Source organism: Nerophis lumbriciformis, linkage group LG07, assembly GCF_033978685.3.
Source record: "Nerophis lumbriciformis linkage group LG07, RoL_Nlum_v2.1, whole genome shotgun sequence".
Lineage (NCBI taxonomy): Eukaryota > Metazoa > Chordata > Actinopteri > Syngnathiformes > Syngnathidae > Nerophis > Nerophis lumbriciformis.
Genome location: NC_084554.2, coordinates 13,965,001 through 13,980,526, shown reverse-complemented (window position 1 = coordinate 13,980,526; position 15,526 = coordinate 13,965,001). Strand labels below are relative to the sequence as shown.

General features: G+C 40.5%; 1 protein-coding gene across 2 annotated transcripts in view; it reads left to right on the top strand.

The window, feature by feature from the left end:
- cacnb2a (calcium channel, voltage-dependent, beta 2a) overlaps positions 1-15,526 on the top strand; it is a 196,845-nt gene that overhangs the window by 145,081 nt on the left and 36,238 nt on the right. Inside the window, exons 4-7 of one of the 2 annotated variants that reach the window (XM_061965775.1) lie at positions 6,230-6,352; positions 6,416-6,552; positions 6,627-6,703; positions 10,737-10,870. In XM_061965775.1, coding sequence (XP_061821759.1) covers positions 6,230-6,352; positions 6,416-6,552; positions 6,627-6,703; positions 10,737-10,870 — 471 coding nt within the window. Of the gene's footprint in view, positions 1-6,229; positions 6,353-6,415; positions 6,553-6,626; positions 6,704-10,736; positions 10,871-11,017; positions 11,038-15,526 lie in introns of both variants that reach the window. The other variant, XM_061965777.1, reaches the window with a different exon arrangement.

The window sequence follows — 15,526 nt, the reverse complement described above, 5'->3', positions numbered from 1 at the left end:
GCGCTTTCTGACGAAACGTCCACATTTTGATGTCCGGCCCCTGAGCCCTTGGAAATTCGCCCTTGAAACTGCGGCCCTCTTCATTACGTAGTTGAATAGCCCTGCCGTGCGACGACTAACCAACGTGATTATCAGTAAATACAATAATGCACTCCTTTATGCTTTACTGCCATTTGGTCTTTACCTTTCTTGCTCTCCTGCTATGAGACTCACACAGTCCCTTACCCCCTCACGCCCACCACCACTGCGCCTATTACCCTCCCCGCTCAGGCGCCGCAGTCAATACGGCATCCTTAATGAGCGCCTGTGTTGCGTAGGGAGCAACACCACAGTATGCTGTGCGGGGAGATGAGGAGGTACTATGGCCGACATGATGAACATGCATGAACCCGTGCTGGGCCGTCACAGAGTCATGTGACCGCGAGCATGCCAAGGACACGGTGTCCTGCATGGACAGAATGAGAGGATCTTGGGAATATCACAAGCCCACAACCATCACAGCAACACACAAACGCTTAAGTCGTCGATTGTTCATTCGGATTGACCGCTGACTCGTCAAGTTAATGAACACAGAGATATGTCGATGGTTTTTCAAATGGCAAACATGACGGACCACCGTACTAAACTAGTCCTGCATGTCAAATGTGTCGATAGATCATGTGACTTTACACCGTAAAAGTATGCAGACTTAGACAAACTTTATTGATCCACGAGGGAAATTGTTCCACGCAGTACCTCAGTTACAAAGGAAGAAAGGGGTAAGGATGGAAAGGATAATGCAGGTACACTGCAAAAAGTCAGTGTTCAAAAACAAGAAAAAAATATACAAAAATGAGGGGTATTTTATTTGAACTAAGCAAAATTATCTGCGAAAAGAACAAGAAAATTCGGCTTGTCAAGACTTTCCAAAACAAGTAAAATTAGCTAACCTCAATGAACCCAAAAATACCTTCAAATAAGTATATTCTCACTAATAAAAAGTACACTTTTCTTGTTAGAAAGAAAAAACCCTTTTTGCTCAATATGTTGAAAAATATTCTTAAATTAAGTAAATGCTAGTGCATTATCTTGACATAATGATATGCGCTCGGCATTACATTTCTTGAAACCAGCAAACTTATACTAAAAACTAATTTATTGTTCTTAAAGGCCTACTGAAATGCGATTTTCTTATTCAAACGGGGATATCAGGTCCATTCTATGTGTCATACTTGATCATTTCGCGATATTGCCATATTTTTGCTGAAAGGATTTAGTAGAGAGCATCGACGATAAAGTTCACAACTTTTGGTCGCTGATAAAAAAGCCTTGCCTGTACCGGAAGTAGCAGACGAGTAGCGTGACGTCACAGGTTGTGGAGCTCCTCGCATCTGCACATTGTTTACAATCATGGCCACCAGCAGCGATAGCGATTCGGACCGAGAAAGCGACGATTTCCCCATTAATTTGAGCGAGGATGAAAGATTCGTGGATGAGGAAAGTGAGAGTGAAGGACTAGAGGGCAGTGGGAGCGATTCAGATAGGGAAGATGCTGTGAGAGGCGGGTGGGACCTGATATTCAGCTGGGAATGACTAAAACAGTAAATAAACACAAGACAAATATATACTCTATTAGCCACAACACAACCAGGCTTATATTTAATATGCCACAAATTAATCCCACATAACAAACACCTCCCCCCTCCCGTCCATATAACCCGCCAATACAACTCAAACACCTGCACAACACACTCAATCCCACAGCCCAAAGTACCGTTCACCTCCCCAAAGTTCATACAGCACATATATTTCCCCAAAGTTACGTACGTGACATGCACATAGCGGCACGCACGTACGGGCAAGCGATCAAATGTTTGGAAGCCGTAGCTGCATGCGTACTCACGGTACCGCGTCTGCGTATCCAACTCAAAGTCCTCCTGGTAAGAGTCTCTGTTGTCCCAGTTCTCCACAGGCCAATGGTAAAGCTTGACTGTCATCTTTCGGGAATGTAAACAATGAAACACCGGCTGTGTTATCCGGCACAACAGTCAGGGGGTGCATTCTACGGCGGGGTGCGTTATCCGGCACAACACCTGCCGCAATACACCGCTTCCCACCTACAGCTTTCTTCTTTGCTGTCTCCATTGTTCATTGAACAAATTGCAAAAGATTCACCAACACAGATGTCCAGAATACTGTGGAATTTTGCGATGAAAACAGACGACTTAATAGCTGGCCACCATGCTGTCCCAAAATGTCCTCCACAATCAGTGACGTCACGCGCAGGCGTCATCATACCGAGACGTTTTCAGCAGGATATTTCGCGCGAAATTTAAAATTGCACTTTAGTAAGCTAACCCGGCCGTATTGGCATGTGTTGCAATGTTAAGATGTCATCATTGATATATAAACTATCAGACTGCGTGGTCGGTAGTAGTGGGTTTCAGTAGGCCTTTAATGGAAAGGCAACAAGGCAACCGCTTGTTACTCTCGGGGTCTCCTAGCCGCTCAGGCAAATCATATGGTCTAAAAATGCATTTTTCCATCGATAACATGACATCATCGCGCCAAGTGCGTGCTGTTTCAGTCAATTAGTGCGCATATTTACAGCCCGGCCCCTGGCCAAATTTTTTTTTATTGTAATTTTGAAGAATTCATCTGAATGTGCATGAACTATTTCTGTTCAAAATAGTTTGAAATGTCACATGTTAAGTGTTTAAATATTAACTGTCAGTTTACTGTACTGTGCCAACTGTACTACTATATGAGTACGTCTTTTCTATTGTTCATTGAAAATAAAACAGAAAAGTCCATTTGGCCGTCATCTGCTTTAATTATGAGACAAAATAGTGTCAAAGTCATGGTTTTTTTTTTTCATGCTTGAAGTAAGAAATTATTACTTGTGAGTGTTAATGACACAGCTTTGCAACAGTTGATATTCTAGTTCCAAGCATGTTTTACTCAATATAGGTCATAACATCTCAGCAACAAGCTGTAATATCTTACTGAGATCATTTAGGACCAAAACCCTTAAAACAAGTATAACACTAACATAAAATCTGCTTAGTGAGAAGAATTATCTTATCAGACAGAAAATAAGCAAATATCACCCTTATTTGAGATATTTAATCTTACTTAGATTTCAGTTTTTGCAGTGTAGTGTGTGTGTGACAATCATTGGTACTTTAACTTAAGCTTTTGTGTGTTCTCTCCTAAACAAAACACAGTTGTATCATCTGCAAATAATACTAACTTTAAGTCCCTTGTAACTTTACAAATGTCATTTATATAAAGATTGATCAATTTTGGTCCATGTATTGATCCCTGGGGTACGCCACAAAATATAGAATAGAATATATCTTTATTGTCATTGTACATTGTACCACGAAATTGCAAATATTTTCAGCTCTGTAGAAGTGTGTTCGCCTATCTTCACGTATTGCTTCCTGTTTGTTAAGTAGCTTCTCAAGGCAGAATAATAAATAGAACACGTTCCAGCATTCACACACAAATGATAACCGTGATAATTTTGGTCATAAAAATCAATCAAAGTTTATTTATATAACCCTTAATCACAAGTGTCTCAAAGGGCTGCACAAGCCACAACAACATCCTCGGCTCCCATCCCACATCAGGGCAAGAAAAAACTCAACTTAATGGGATACAATGAGAAACCTTGGAGGGGACTGGCGACCGGTGCAATAGACGTTGAGTGGATCGAGTTAATAGTGTGAGAGTCCAGTCCATAGTGGGTCTAACATAATAGTGAGAGTCCAGTCCATAGTGGATCTAACATAATAGTGAGAGTCCAGTCCATAGTGGATCTAACATAATAGTGAGAGTCCAGTCCATAGTGGATCTAACATAATAGTGTGAGTCCAGTCCATAGTGAATCTAACATAATAGTGAGAGTCCAGTCCATAGTGGATCTAACATAATAGTGTGAGAGTCCAGCCCATAGTGGATCTAACATAATAGTGAGAGTCCAGTCCATAGTGGATCCAACATAATAGTGAGAGTCCAGTCCATAGTGGATCTAACATAATAGTGAGAGTCCAGTCCATAGTGGGTCTAACATAATAGTGAGAGTCCAGGCCATAGTGGATCTAACATAATAGTGAGAGTCCAGTCCATAGTGGATCTAACATAATAGTGAGAGTCCAGTCCATAGTGGGTCTAACATAATAGTGAGAGTCCAGTCCATAGTAGATCTAACATAATAGTGAGAGTCCAGTCCATAGTGTATCTAACATAATAGTGAGAGTCCAGTCCATAGTGGATCTAACATAATAGTGAGAGTCCAGTCCATAGTGGATCTAACATAATAGTGAGAGTCCAGTCCATAGTAGATCTAACATAATAGTGTGAGTCCAGTCCATAGTGGATCTAACATAATAGTGAGAGTCCAGTCCATAGTGGATCTAGCATAATAGTGAGAGTCCAGTCCATAGTGGGGCCAGCAGGGGATCATCTTGGGTGGAGACAAGTCAGCAGCGCAGAGACGTCCCCAACTGATGCACAGATGAGTGGTCCACCCCGGGTCCAGACCCTGAACAGCTAGCTCATCATCTGTGGTCACCTAATAACCTCTCCACACAGGAGAGGGGGGCAGAGCAGAAAAGAGACGGCAGATCAACTGGTCTAAAAGGGGGGTCTATTTAAAGGCTAGAGCAGGGTTTTTCAACCTTTTTTGAGCCGAGGCACATTTTTTTCATTGAAAAAATTCCGAGGGACACCACTAGCAGAAAACATTAAAAAAAATGAAACTCAGCAGCCGATATTGACAGTAAAAAGTTGTTCTCGCAATTGTTGGATATTAATTCAAACCATAACCAAGCATGCATCACTATAGCTCTTGTCTCAAAGTAGGTGTACTGTCACCACCTGTCACATCACACCCTGACTTTTTTTTTTAGAGTTTTTTGGTGTTTTCCTGTGTGTAGTGTTTTAGTTCTTGTCTTGCGCTCCTATTTTGTTGTTGATTGTCATGTCATGTACGGATGTACTTTGTGGACGCCGTCTGCTGCTCCACACGCTGCATTGCAAAAACTGAAATCTAAGTAAGATGACATATCTCAAATAAGGGTGATATTTGCTTATTTTCTGTCTGATAAGATCATTCTTCTCACTAAGCAGATTTTATATTAGAGTGTTTTACTTGTTTTAAGGGTTTTGGTCCTAAATGATCTCAGTAAGATATTACAGCTTGTTGCTGAGATTTGATGACCTATATTGAGTAAAACATGCTTGAAACTAGAATATCAACTGTTGCAAAGCTGTGTCATCGACACTCACAAGTATAAAACTACTTTTTCAAAGTAATAATTTCTTATTTCAAGCATGGAAAAAAAAAATCATGACTTTGACACAATTGTGTCTCATAATTAAAACAGATGACAGCCAAACGGACTTTGCTGTTTTATTTTCACTGAAACAATAGAAAATACTTACTCATTTAGTACGACACTTGTTATTAGTGAGTATATACTTATTTTAAGGTATTTTTGGGTTCATTGAGGTTAGCTAATTTTACTTGTTTTGGAAAGTCTTGACAAGCCAAATGTTCTTGTTCTATTGGCAGATAATTTTTGCTTAGTTCAAGTAAAATACCCCTCATTTTTGTATTTTTTTGTTCTTGTTTTTGAACACTGACTTTTTGCAGTGTGTAAGTCTTTGCTGTCGTCCAGCATTCTGTTTTTGTTTACTTTGCAGCCAGTTCAGTTTTAGTTTCGTTTTTTGCATAGCCATCCCTTCAATGCCTTTTCTTAGCGGCACTCACCTTTTGTTTATATTTCGTTTAAGCATCAGACACCTTTTTACCTGCACTCTGCCTCCCGCTGTCGTCTGCATATTGTGATCACGACAAACCATGTTCTCGACCTCTACAAAGCATTTAGCTACCTGCTGCCACCTACTGATATGGAAGAGTATTACACGGTTACTCTGCCGCACTCTAGACAGCACAGACACTCAACAACGGCACATTATTTCCGGTTTGCAAAAAACATTTTTAACCCAATTAGGTGAAATGACATCATCTCCCACGACACACCAGACAGTATCTCACGGCACACTAGTGGGCTATACAAATGAGTTTTAAGATGGGACCTAAATGCTTCTACTGAGGTAGCATCTCTAACTGTTACCATGAGGGCATTCCAGAGTACTGGAGCCGGAATAGAAAATAACAGTGATATCAAATGTTATATTGTTACATCCCTAATTCAACACTTGTTCTCCTCCCTGGCAGACAAAACCGGTCGCCTTTGCCGTCCGCACAAACGTCAACTACAGCCCGAGTTACGATGACGACGTCCCCGTACCCGGCATGGCCGTCTCCTTCGAGGCCAAAGACTTCCTGCATGTCAAAGAGGCGAGTGTCTTCCCGCGCTCGAAGCGCAGGGTGAGGGTGCTGAAGGTTGTGTGCTTCTTGTAGAAGTTCAACAACGACTGGTGGATCGGCCGTCTGGTGAAGGAAGGCTGCGACATCGGTTTCATTCCCAGTCCGGTGAAGCTGGAAAACACTCGACTCCTCCAAGAACAGAGGTTGAAGCAGAGCAAGTTTCATTCCAGGTAAGAACACAATTTTTTAGGAAGTTTCGACAAACGTCGCTGTGTGTCAAGTGTAGTCGGAATCTGTCTTTCAGTAAACTGGGAGCAAACTCCTCCTCCAGTTTAGGCGAAGCGGTTCCGAACTCGAGAAAGTCTACTCCTCCTTCGTCTGGTGAGTAGGACCTTGGAGAACAAAGAAGTCATTTTTGCAAACATCTCATCAGCTACAGTCGTGGTCAAAAGTTTACATACACTTGTAAAGAACAAATCCCATAGGGGTGATGAATGGATGGTCAGTGCCTGACAGCTGCAGCCTACCATCATGACCTCGCACTCCCTTCCCTCTGTTGCTAGATATCTCGAGATGTATATGTGCTTTGCTATGGAGGTTTTTTCCCACTCCAGACTGGGCCCCCTTAGGAGCCCAGTCTAGATTGTATTTTTTTACTCATCCTTCCCCAGCCTTTTACCTTTTTCCCATCTTTTACGGGGCGCCCTGTACACTGTTTGTTTTGTCCAATCTTGAACGGGTTTGTGCTGAAAACAAAGTTTCGTTGTACTTGTGCAATGACAATAAAGACCTATCCTATCCTTTCCTATCCTATAATGTCATGGCTGTCTAGAGTTTCCAATCATTTCTACAACTCTTATTTTTTTGTGATAGAGTGATTGGAGCACATACTAGCAGCAAAACAGGCCAAGAGCATAATACTACCACTACTTGATGGTAGGAATGGTGTTCCTGGGATTAAAGGCCTCACCTTTTCTCCTCCAAACATATTGCTGGGTATTGTGGCCAAACAGCTAAATTGTTGTTTCATCTGACCACAGATCTTTCCTCCAGAAGGTCTTATCTTTGTCCATGTGATGTCAGATGAAACTAAAATTGAGCTGTTTGGCCACAATACCCAGCAAAAGGTGAGGCCTTTAATCCCAAGAACACCGTTCCTATCGCCAATCATGGTGGTGGTAGTATTATGCTTTGGGCCTGTTTTGCTGCCAATGGGACAGTCTTCGTTGTGGTATTTTAGGCTTCATAATGCGCCACACATTTTCAATGGGAGATAGGTCTGGACTGCAGGCGGGCCAGTCTAGTACCCGCACTCTTTTACTACAAAGTCACGCTGTTGTAACATGTGCAGAATGTGGCTTGGCATTGTCTTGCTGAAATAAATAAATGGGACAATGAAAAAGGAGGATTACCTCCAAATTCTTCAGGACAACCTAAAATCATCAGCCCGGAGGTTGGGTCTTGGGCGCAGTTGGGTGTTCCAACAGGACAATGACCCCAAACACACGTCAAAAGTCGTAAAGGAATGGCTAAATCAGGCTAGAATTAAGGTTTTAGAATAGCTTTCCCAAAGTCCTGATTTAAACGTGTGGACAATGCTGAAGAAACAAGTCCATGTCAGAAAACCAACAAATTTAGCTGAACTGCACCAATTTTGTCAAGAGAAGTGGTCAAAAATTCAACCAGAAGCTTGTGGATGGCTACCAAAAGCGCCTTATTGCAGTGAAACTTGCCAAGGGACATGTAACCAAATATTAACATTGCTGTATGTATACTTTTGACCCAGCAGATTTGGTCACATTTTCAGCAGACCCATAATAAATTAATAAAAGAACCAAACTTCATGAATGTTTTTTGTGACCAACAAGTATGTGCTCCAATCCCTCTATCACAAAAAAATAAGAGTTGTAGAAATTATTGGAAACTCAAGACAGCCGTGAGCAATGTTCCCTCTAAGGTGCGCGCCTGTGCAATTGCGCACTGCTCAAGCGTCCTCTGCGCACGGCAAATCTATGCCACGCACAAAATCAAATAAAAAAATAAGCGCATAACAATTTTCGACACACGGACACGACAGGGAAAACAGTTTTCGTCATCATTGTTCAAATATTGTAACGTCTGTCGAGACTCTTTGAGGACATGAATTCCATCGATCACTTTACTGAGCAAAACTCTTTATTGTCGGCCATAAACACATCACCAAAACATTAGTAAAAAAATTATATCCAGCAAAAGTGGTCATTTTCTGCAGTACAAACCAGACCAAAAGCAACTTTGTTATATCAACAGCAGCCGCTCGCTCTTTCTCACTTGCGCCAACACATGCACATATGGCACTTAGCCAGTGATGCGTTTACAGCCACACAAAAAGTCGGACAGCTCCAACACCACACATAAAGTGTCATTCCAGGTCGTTACACTATGATTTACCAATCAAATGTGTGCTTATTCTAGTGTCATTTATTAGGAATCTTAATTTATAAATATTAACGGGGAACATTATCACAATTTCAGAATTGTTAAAACCATTAAAAATCAGTTCCCAGTGGCTTATTATATTTTTCGAAGTTTTTTTCAAAATTTTACCCATCACGCAATATCCCTAAAAAAAGCTTCAAAGTGCCTGATTTTAACCATCGTAATAAACACCCGTCTATTTTCCTGTGACGTCACATTGTGAAGCCAACACAAACAAACATGGCGGAAAGAACAGCAAGCTATAGCGACATTAGCTCGGATTCAGACTCGGATTTCAGCGGCTTAAGCAATTCAACAGATTACGCATGTATTGAAACGGATGGTTGTAGTGTGGAGGCAGGTAGCGAAAACGAAATTGAAGAAGAAACTGAAGCAATTGAGCCATATCGGTTTGAACCGTAAGCAAGCGAAAACGACACGACAGCCAGCGACACGGGAGAAAGCGAGGACGAATTCGGCGATCGCCTTCTAACCAACGATTGGTATGTGTTTGTTTGGCATTAAAGGAAACTAACAACTATGAACTAGGTTTACAGCATATGAAATACATTTGGCAACAACATGCACTTTGAGAGTGCAGACAGCCCAATTTTCATCAATTAATATATTCTGTAGACATACCCTCATCCGCGCTCTTTTCCTGAAAGCTGATCTGTCCAGTTTTGGAGTTGATGTCAGCAGGCCAGGGAAGCTAGGGTCGATATTCTTCTCTTGATCATCTTCGGTGGCATAAGGGACGGTGTGAGCCAAGACATCCAGGGGGTTTAGCTCGCTCGTCTGCGGGAACAAACTTCCGCCATTGTTTGCCGTGCTACCGAGGTCCTTTGTCCCTGAATTGCTCACACACTCCGGCAGATTCAATGGGGGTCTGGCAGCAGATTTCTTTGACTTTATCGTTGGAAATGCATCTGCTTTGAGTGTCGCAGGATATCCACACATTCTTGCCATCTCTGTCGTAGCATAGCTTTCGTCGGTAAAGTGTGCGGAACAAACGTCCAATTTCTTGCCACTTTCGCATCTTTGGGCCACTGGTGCAACTTGAATCCGTCCCTGTTCGTGTTGTTACACCCTCCGACAACACACCGACGAGGCATGATGTCTCCAATGTATGGAAAACAGTCGAAAAAACGGAAAATAACAGAGCTGATTTGACTCGGTGTTTGAGAAAATGGCGGGTTGCTTCCCGATGTGATGCCACGTTGTGACGTCATCACTCCGAGAGCGAATATTAGAAAGGCGTTTATTTCGCCAAAATTCACCCATTTAGAGTTCGGAAATCGGTTAAAAAAATATATGGTCTTTTTTCTGCAACATCAAGGTATATATTGACGCTTACATAGGTCTGGTGATAATGTTCCCCTTTAATCATGAAATGCTGTTAGTATATTAAATAAATACTAATAAAAATATATTTTTTACAAACAGGAAGTTGCAGGAATGTACACATGATCCCCTGCTTACATCTCATTGTGCAACATGTGAATGTTTTAATGGGAACTAAATGCAATGTCTGAAAGGGGTACAAATTATTTCCAAAGCAGGACCTCCACCCAGACAAACAATACAAGCACACAGTTCATGAAAAACAATATTTTTTGTTATTGTCATTGTAAGTGGGCCTAAACACTTATATTAGAAATGGAAACGACTGCTGTCATTTGATTATAATAATAAGAGAATGTTGTCTGTCTATCTGTGTTGGCCCTGCGATGAGGTGGGGACTTGTCCAGGGTGTACCCCGCCTTCCGCCCGAATGCAGCTGAGATAGGAGTTTTTGCCTTTGCTCACACGCATGAAAAATTAGAGGGAACATTGGCCATGACATCATGTTCTTTACAAGTGTATGTAAACTTTTGACCACGACTGTACCTCTGGACTTTAGTCTTCAGTTTGTGATCCATGGAGTGTGTGTGTGTGTCTGTGTGTGTGTGTGTAGCCATTGACATAGACGCCACAGGCTTAGACCCAGATGACAATGAGCTTCCAGTCAACCTGCGCTCCCCTAAAGCCGCTCCCAACACTGTCATGTCCCCCTTAGCAAAAGAGAAACGAATGGCCTTTTTTAAGAAGGTAACCTGGACCCGCGTCTGTTCCTCTTCGGTCTGCGCACGGCTCTGAATGTTTGTCGCTCACCGCTCATCCTCTTGTCCACGCGCCCCTCGTGAGCATGCCCGCTTCTTTTTAACCTTTTCTCCTCTCTCTTCCGTCTCACTGCAGCCAAACAGAAGCAGAAGTCGGTAAGTTGTGTCGCTCTGCCACGGCAGGGCGTGTCTGTGGTTCGTCTCTTTCCAGACTAGAGGTGTCCCGATTCGATATCCATCCAATATTAGCCAAAATCGGATTGTATGGGCTTGCATCTCAAATGTCCGATACGATCGTATTTACTTTTGCAAAGCTCATCTAAATGTCCTCTAATAATGGTGCATTTCATTTGTACCGGGAAGTCTGAATTCCCAAGTTCCGAGTCAAAAATTTCAACTGAAAGTCCCCTACACTGCAAAAAGTCAGTGTTCAAAAACAAGAAAAAAAAATACAAAAATGAGGGGTATTTTATTTGAACTAAGCAAAATTATCTGCCAATAGAACAAGAAAATTCGGCTTGTCAAGACTTTCCAAAACTAGTCAAATTAGCTAACCTAAAAGAACCCAAAAATACCTTCAAATAAGTATATTCTCACTAATAACAAGTGCACTTTTCTTGGTAGTAAAAAAAAGGGACCTTTTTGCTCAATATATTGAAAAATATTCTTAAATTACCGTATTTTTCGGACTATAAGTCGCAGTTTTTTTCATAGTTTGGCCGGGGGTGCGACTTATACTCAGGAGCGACTTATGTGTGAAATTATTAACACATTACCGTAAAATATCAAATAATATTATTTAGCTCATTCACGTAAGAGACTAGAGCAGGGGTCGGTAACCCAAAATGTTGAAAGAGCCATATTGGACCAAAAATACAAAAACAAATCTGTCTGGAGCCGCAAATAATTAAAAGCCATATTACATACAGATAGTGTGTCATGGAATTAAGAGGACTTAAATGAAACTAAATGACCTCAAATATAGCTACAAATGAGGCATAATGATGCAATATGTACATATAGCTCGCCTAAATAGCCTGTTAGCATCGATTAGCTTGCAGTCATGCAGTGACCAAATATGTCTGATTAGCACTCCACACAAGTCAATAACATCAACAAAACTCACCTTTCATGCACAACCTTAAAAGTTTGGTGGACAAAATGAGACAGAAAAAGAAGTGGCATAAAACACGTCCTAGAAAGTCGGAGAAAGTTATACATGTAAACAAACTACGGTGAGTTCAAGGACCGCCAAAATTAGTAGGAGAAAACGGTGCTCGCCAAATACTCGAATCAGTGAAGCATGTTTAATACAAACAGTGTGCTTGGTAACAATTAGGGAGGTTTGTGTCATGTTTGTCCTCCTACAGAAACCATATTAAAACAAAAATATATTTTTTTCCCCTCATCTTTTTCCATTTTTCATACATTTTTTGAAAAAGCTCCAGAGAGCCACTAGGGCGGCGCTAAAGAGCCGCATGCCGCTCTAGAACCGTGGGTTGCCGACCCCTGGACTAGACGTATAAGATTTCATGGGATTTAGCGATTAGGAGTGACAGATTGTTTGGTAAACGTATAGCATGTTCTATATGTTATAGTTATTTGAATGACTCTTACCATAATATGTTACGTTAACTTACCAGGCACGTTCTCAGTTGGTTATTTATGCCTCATATAACGTACACTTATTCAGCCTGTTGTTCACTATTCTTTATTTATTTTAAATTGCCTTTCAAATGTCTATTCTTGGTGTTGGCTTTTATCAAACACATTTCCCCCAAAAATGCGACTTATACTCCAGTGCGATTTATGTATGTTTTTTCCCTTCTTTATTATGCATTGTCGGCCGGTACGACTTATACTCCGGAGCGACTTATACACCGAAAAATACGGTAAGTAAATGCCAGTGCCATTATCTTAACATAATGATATGCGCTCGGCATCATGATTTTTTTTTTCATGCTTGAAGTAAGAAATTATTACTTTAAAAAAGTAGTTTTGTACTTGTGAGTGTTGATGACACAGCTTTGCATCAGGTGATATTCTAGTTTCAAGTATGTTTTACTCAATATAGGTCATCAAACCCTCAGCAACAAGCTGTAATATCTTACTGAGATCATTTAGGACCAAAACCCTTAAAACAAGTAAAACACTAACATAAAATCTGCTTAGTGAGAAGAATTATCTTATCAGACAGAAAATAAGTAAATATCACCCTTATTTGAGATATTTAATCTTACCTAGATTTCAGTTTTTGCAGTGTACAAGTTTGGATGTCTTACTCGGAAAGTCGGAGAGTCTTCACCACCTCTAATTTGGCTTCAAAGATGTCTGCTCTGAGTGTAAACAATAATAGAAGATTCCATAATATCCAATGATGGGCAGTAACAAGCTACATGTAGCTAAGCTACATAGCTTAACTACATTTCCCAGTAGCTTGGCGGAAGCTTAGCTACTTTTTTTAAAGAGTAGCTTTTCATGTAGCTTAGCTACTTTTAGAGCCATGTAGAGAGGTAGCTTACAGTAAAGAGATGAAGGACTACGCAACCAGGCCCCCCCCCAAAAACTATCGAGAAAATACAAGACCTGGATGAATGAGAACATCCATACATACAGAGAAAATCCATGATGATTGAACGGATATACTCATTCATGAACGGATTATTTATATTATATATATATATAAGAAATACTTGAAAATAGTAATGAGAGTAGTAATGGACCCTTATTGGGTCCAATTGTAAACTCTTAGTTACATTAACATTGTTATTATACATGTGGGCTCATAGATATAAATACTGTTAAATATAGCAAGCTACTTTTGCCGTGTAGCTTGCTACAATTCTCCGGGGATAGCTTCCCCTGTAGCTTAGCTACATTTAATCGAGAGTAACTTTTTCCAAGTAGCTTGCCCGTCACTGATAATATATGTTATGTGCTTTTTTTGTCCCACACATCAGCCATATACAATGTATTGTTGGACATTTATATAAATAAATAAATAGATACCGTATTTTTCGGAGTATAAGTCGCTCCGGAGTATACGTCGCACCGGCCGAAAATGCATAATAAAGAAGGAAAAAAACATATATAAGTCGCACTGGAGTATAAGTCCCATTTTTTGGGGAAATTTATTTGATAAAAGCCAACACCAAGAATAGACATTTGAAAGGCAATTTAAAATAAATAAAGAATAGTGAACAACAGGCTGAATAAGTGTACGTTATATGAGGCATAAATAACCAACTGAGAAGGTGCTTGGTATGTTAACGTAACATATTATGGTAGGAGTCATTCAAATAACTATAACATATAGAACATGCTATACGTTTACCAAACAATCTGTCACTCCTAATCGCTAAATCCCATGAAATCTTATACGTCTAGTCTCTTACGTAAATGAGCTAAATAATATTATTTGATATTTTACGGTAATGTGTTAATAATTTCACACATAAGTTGCTCCTGAGTATAAGTCGCACCCCCGGCCAAACTATGAAAAAAACTGCGACTTATAGTCCGAAAAATGCGGTACATAAAATGTACGTGTTTTATCTCTTCTACAAGGCTAGCAATCGGGTCTGTGTTTCCTCTTCATCCACCGTGTTGAAGATTGCAGAGACGGTGCATGTTTTTCCATAAGTTGTTTATATTCAGACAAGGCAAGCACAAAAATAGCTTTTGTGGATGTGGCCATGTTGGATTCTGGCTTCGTAACGGGAACGCTCATAACTCGGCCGTGACGTCATTCCCAGCTCCAGCTTCCGAGGTTACTAGAACGCCCCCTAAGCACACAAGGTGTGAAGAGAAGTCTGTCTTTTTATGCAACCAGGCACAAAAAAAAATTCTAACCAAAAATAAAAAATAAAAGATTTGCAAACCAAAAATAATGAATTTGGTTTTAAATTATTTTTATTTTTATTTATTTTTTGTCATTATTTTGTTGCAACCAAAAACAATTTGTAAACAAACCAATTTTTTTGTTTTGTTTGCAAATATGTAAACATTTTTCATTTCAAATCCATTATTTTATTTTGAATTATTTTTGTTAGGTTGATTGGCAACACTAAATTGGCCCTAGTGTGTGAAAGTGAGTGTGAATGTCTATCTGTGTTGGCCCTGCGATGAGGTGGCGACTTGTCCAGGGTGTACCCCGCCTTCCGCCCGAATGCAGCTGAGATAGGCTCCAGCACCCCCCGCGACCCCGTGAGGGACAAGCGGTAGAAAATGGATGGAGGAATGGATGAATTTTTTTGTTTATTTACAAATATAAATATATACTGTATATACAGTACATACCAAAAGTTTGGACACACCTTCTCACTCAATGCGTTTTCTTTATTTTCATGACTATTGGAGATTGTCACTGAAGGCATCAAAACTATGAATGAACACATGTGGAGTTATGTACTTAACAAAAAAAGGTGAAATAACTGAAAACATGTTTTATATTCCAGTTTCTTCAAAATAGCCACCCTTTGCTCTGATTACTGCTTTGCACACTCTTGGCATTCTCTTGATGAGCTTATAGAGGTAGTCACCTGAAAGGGTTTTCACTTTACAGGTGTCATAGTTTTGATGCCTTCAGTGACAATGTACAATGTAAATCAGGGGTCCCCAAACTACGGCCCGCGGGCCGGATCCG